General features: G+C 32.3%; 1 protein-coding gene across 1 annotated transcript; it reads left to right on the top strand.

The window, feature by feature from the left end:
• Positions 1 to 2,070: 2,070 nt before the first annotated feature.
• LOC107410150 (uncharacterized) lies at positions 2,071 to 5,297 on the top strand. Its single transcript, XM_048467542.2, has 2 exons — positions 2,071 to 2,424; positions 2,939 to 5,297. The coding sequence occupies exon 2, from the start codon at positions 3,026 to 3,028 to the stop codon at positions 5,033 to 5,035; it is 2,010 nt and encodes a 669-aa protein (XP_048323499.2). The 5' UTR covers positions 2,071 to 2,424; positions 2,939 to 3,025; the 3' UTR covers positions 5,036 to 5,297.
• The last annotated feature ends 374 nt before the right edge of the window (positions 5,298 to 5,671 follow it).

Raw genomic sequence — 5,671 nt, 5'->3', positions numbered from 1 at the left:
TTGTAAGATTTTTAATAATAAAAAAAAATAAATATTATAAATAAATATTATAATTTATGATTTACCAATCCTAATCCTATATAGGATGGAATTGGATATTAACATTAGATTTTAAGTTGTTATGTAGGAATCATAAGCACTGAATGATAGGTAAAATCAATGAGCAATCATCCCATATCATTTGAAAAAGAGATGATAAAGGGGCCATATATATATCAACATGAACTGTTAAATCGGATAATATTATCCTAATGGCATTGAATCTTAACCAACCAAGCCAATCTCCAGACCACAAGAGATCAAATATAATCAGTCTCCTGCCATATTGAGATAGGCTAGGCCCACCAGCTGAGCCCAAAATCCTTTCCCTCAGTACTGATCCCTTGCTTCACAATTATTGGGACACAAAATTCCACAAACTTTGTGCGTCGTGTTTCACGCTAGTGTCAAACTAATGAAAGGGTTTGGACAAACTTTGATAAAGTAAATAAAAAGTGGCTAAAGTAGCAAAATATTATATCATACAACTTATCCACCCAAACAAAAAGCAGTACTAAGAAAATGTAAAACAATTATTGTGACACAAGATTCCACAAACTTTATGTGTCCTGTTTCACGCTAGGGTCAAACTAATGAAAGGGTTTGGACAAACTTTGATAAAGTAAATAAAAAGTGGCCAAAATAGGATAATATTACATTATACAACTCATCCACCCAAACAAAAAACAGTAATAAGAAAATGTAAATGTTGAAACTGTGCTGCTAAATTCGAAGGGAGAGAAAAAGAAGTGCATTACATACAATTTATTTATATATTATATAATATGGTGAAAACAAAGGCATGTGTAAAACCTGCAAGCAAAGAATCTTTTCATTTCTTGTGATATGTTTGATTGGATATGCATAAAGCAGAAGACAAGACAGCCCCTAATGGATCTTGTTGGAACAAAACTAAAGCTATCAAACTGATAAAAGGATTTGGATAAACTTTGATAAAATAATGAAGGGGCAAAATGGTAAGGATAACAATTTAAATCATGACACGATTTGAAAATAACATAAATGAGGTTTAAATTTATTATAAATAAATTTATATTAAATTTGGAACAATTCATGAAACACAATTAATAAAATTATTAATTTTAAATTGATCAGTTTAATTTAAAATTAATTTAAATTGATATATTTAATTAAATATGTCAATTTTATATTGATCAGTTTAATTTCAAAAATTGTTCTATTTAACAAGATGTGTTAATTAATATCTCAACTCAACCCAAATATTAAATTTACTATTAATAAAAATTAACTAATACTTGCTTATTATGAAATATTATATATATTTAAGACTGTATTATTAATTTTTTTATTAATTAAAAAAATAAAAAATATTAAAATAATATTTATTTGTTTAAAAATAATATGTTTAATACATGTACGGATGGATTTATGGACATTGAAAAATAAAAATTAATATGCTTAAGATTATTAGAGATGTAGAAAATTAAAAACATAATTATTAATAAAAAAATTTATATTATTTTTAGAGAAATAATACTAGGTTTATTATGTATATGTATATATATCCATATTTAACTATTATATGATATTGTTATATTACCATATCATATGTTATGTTATTGTAAATTTGTAACTATAATTATATGGTTTTACATATATATTATAATTTTGGATCAATTAATCACTAAATTATTTTTATTTTATATGAAATAATTAATTCAAATAGGGTAATTTTTTTAATTGGATAAATTTCATGTAAAAGAATCAATTTTATGTAAATAAATTAATTTCGAGTAAGCTGATCAATTTCGTATCAACTGATCATGTTGACCCAAAAACCCATTTAATAAATAAATTACACAGTTTATTTCAGATTACATGTTTATTAAATGGGTCATATTCGGATAATAAAGATTTCTAAAATAATTAATAAATAGATTTACACGAGCACAACAACACAATAACACGAATTCATATATCCACCCAATCAAAAGCAGTAATAAGGAAATATAAAGGTTGAAACTGAGCTGCTGAATTCCAAGAGAGAGAAAGAGAAGTGCATTATATATAATATATTTATATATTTATATAATATAGTGGGAACAAAAGTAAAACCTGCAAGCAAAGGATCATTTAATTTCTTATGATATGTTTGATATGTATAAAGCAGAAGATATCAGTAATGGATCTTGTTGGAACAAAACTAAAAAGTTTGTGGTGGAGGAATTTGAAGTAACATTTTACTTTAAATCCATAAAAGAACCTGTACCTTAAAATACTTGTTGAATTTAGCAAATCTCTTGTACTTCCATTGGATCTACTCTGCTAGCTACAATCACTATTTCTCAGCGACAATAAATTTCCAGTTTCAGTCCACAACTTCTCTATCTCTCTGTCGATCAGGTTCTTTTCAAAGAACTGTTACTTTTTTTTTTGGTTTTTTTTTTTTTTGTCCTGCTCCTTTATATATTTCATATTTGTTAATTTCGCTACATTTGGGAGCCCATATTTTATGATGTTTCAGTGCTATAAATGAACATTAAATTTGTCTTACTGTCAATTTGGTCGACATTTATCTTTCTGTTGAAAAAATAAAAATAAAAATAATAAAAGCACAAACACACACTTTCAAATCCAAGAAACGATGCATGTGAGGTTGAGATAACTTAGAAATAATTTAACTAAATACTTGTTGGCTTCTCATCTGGGTGTGCTTTCAAAACATTTTTTTCCCAAAACAAATAGGAGCAGAGCAGCCCAAAGAAGAGCGAGACACAGAGAGAGAGAGAGAGAGAGAGAGAGGAAAAAATAATAATAATAAGTAAAAATATGATTAATGTTTCTTATTTATGGTGAAATTAGATCTGCAATATATCCGTTAATTTAGTGATCATGAAATTGTTTATTTTTTAAGCAGAGCATTCTAGTCATTAGACAGAGGATTGCCCAAAAAAAAAAAAAAAAAAGGAAAAAAAAAAAAAGAGGACAAGAGAAAAAAGCAGCCATGAAAATTCAGCTGTTGCCAAAGATGCTGAAAGATGTTTGGGATGACTGGGGAATTGAACTGCTAATAGCAGTGAGCTGTGGCATGCATATGGTGCTCACTCTGTTTGGCAGCAGTAGAAGGCGCATGCAAGCACGAAAAGTGTCGTTGAGATTCATAATGTGGTCTGCCTACCTCCTCTCAACTTACGTTGCTACTGTCATCATAGGTAAGCTCACTGTCATACCCGTCAGTGATTACGAGGAAGAGGTCACCGATAGCGAATTGAGGGGCTTCATAGCACCATTGCTTCTCGTGCAACTAGGAAGCCATGATGCTATCACTGCCTACTCAATCGAAGATAATCGATTGGGAGTCAGGCAAATTGTCAGCCTGGTTGCCCAGTCAAGTTCTGTGGTTTGGATTCTTCTTAGGTGCTGGACGTATTCTGCCATTTCATATCTGTATCTGCCACTAGCACTGGCTGGATTCATAAAGTATGGAGAGACTACATGGGCTCTGTCCACAGCACTAACTGGGAAATCCGGCGTTACCATCTCTGAATTACGACAAGATCCTAAATATCTTTCCGAGATTTTCAAGAACGTGGGTGATGATCCCGATCTAGAATTGATCTTGAGAGCCTATTGTCGGTTTTACTTCGTAAAACCCCACATTGATAGATGGCTTTACAAGCCTTTGTACGAGTCTAATTTGAAGTGGTATTCCATTGATGAACATCATAAAAATCCAGAGGACATGTTCAGAATCACAGATTTGGAATTGGGTTTCATCTATGATGTGCTGTACACAAAAGCTCCAATCATTTATACCTGGACGGGTTTTGTTTTTCGTCTCGTTAGTACTCTATGTTTGGTTTCCTCCTCGGTTGTATTTGCTTGTTTGTTTAGAGATTCCTTCGTATTTTACATAAATGCAGGGGTGATTTTTGTGGTTCTTGGGGTGATTATCACTCTAGAGGCTTATCAGATCTACATGCTGTTCTTGTCTGACTGGGCAATAATAACGTTGATCGAACACCGCAACAAGCCGGGCGTTAAGAGGTTGTTGAATGCTCTAGTTCGTCGATCAAGAAAATGGAAAAGGTGGTCCAACACAATGGGACAATTCAACTTGATACGCTACTGCCTTGACTATGATCGTCTCCGTTGCGGTAGATTCCTCAAGTTCAAGGGCTTGGACATAGAGATCAGGAAGTATTTCTGCACAAACAGTGTGGGAATTCCTTCAGCCTTGAAAGAAATGATGATAGATGAAATGGCAAAGCTGAACAACAAAAAACAAGAAGTGAAAAGGCTGAAAAAAGAGAAAAAAAAATCGAGTTATATTGGCAGGATAGGTGAATTTGCACTGAACATTCATAATATCATCCTCCCTGAATCTGCGGAATCGTTCAATTGGTGTGTGGGAGCTGTCGCGGATTTCGACAAGAGCATCGTCGTTTGGCATCTTGCAACCGAGATTTGCTACCATTCAGAAACAGGAAAACAACATCCACACCCGAAAACAGAGATGGGAAGAATACTGTCAAACTACATGATGTATCTTCTTATAATGCGATCCGACATGCTGTCCATCACCACCTCAGATATAGTATTCCTGCATGCATCCCAGCAACTCAGGGTGGTTCTGAAAACTGGAAAATACACTTTGATAAGAGATGAAAAAACAGCATGCGAGGAGTTGAAGACGCGAAACCTTGCGGTAGGACCGGAGTCTGCTGAAACTGAACCGACCATGGTTACTAAGGACTGGGATGTACTAGGGGATGCCAAAATGCTGAGTGAGAAACTTTCACAAAATGAGAACGCATGGGATTTGATATGCAGTGTGTGGATGGACATGCTTTGCTTCGCGGCGACTAATTGTGGGACCAACCGTCATTTGTTGCATCTCCGGCGAGGAGGTGAGATTGTCACTCACATCTGGCTTCTCCAACGCCACAATAGAGACGAAGAACATCCAAGCAGCAAGGATAAATCTCTTATGGGTGACACAAACAGAGCATGAAGTATTCATTCATCTTCCAGCTAGCATGTAACATTTTTCAAGGGGATTTATTTTTACCAATAATTTGTATTTCATTAATTTGTATTTTCTATCGAAGCAGTCACTGATGTTGTGTGGCATATTTGATTAATTTGTATTTTCTATGATTTATGATATGTTGATACTGGTTCAAGTTTGTCCTGTTTAGGGGGTTTGGGAACCAAATTACCCACAATAAATGCAGCTTTTTAATAGAATTGCCAACATTAATTCTCCTCTATTATTTCTTCTTTTTTTTTTTTTCTTTTTTTCTTTTTTTTTTTTTTTTTGAAATCTTGGCTAAATATATATAGTTTATTCAACTTTTTTAATTACCCCTAATTCTTACACTACACTTTTTTTTTTTTTTTAAATATCAATTTCTCAATTGAAACATTTTTTTTTTTTCCCAAGAGAAACGCAACTTTTTGTTTTTTGTTTGTGAAATATACAACAATTTTTATTCAAGAAAGAGAAAAAAGTTATTTTAATGGAAATTATCTTAGAAGAGGTATTTCAGATTTGTTTTAAATCAATGGTAATATTTTAAATAGATCAAATATCAGAGTCTAAATGATATTAACCCTTAAAATAAGCCAACACGAACATAAATAAATA

The sequence above is a fragment of the Ziziphus jujuba genome, chromosome 1 (genome assembly GCF_031755915.1).
Source record: "Ziziphus jujuba cultivar Dongzao chromosome 1, ASM3175591v1".
Taxonomy (NCBI): domain Eukaryota; kingdom Viridiplantae; phylum Streptophyta; class Magnoliopsida; order Rosales; family Rhamnaceae; genus Ziziphus; species Ziziphus jujuba.
This window is presented reverse-complemented; position numbering and strand designations above follow the sequence as displayed.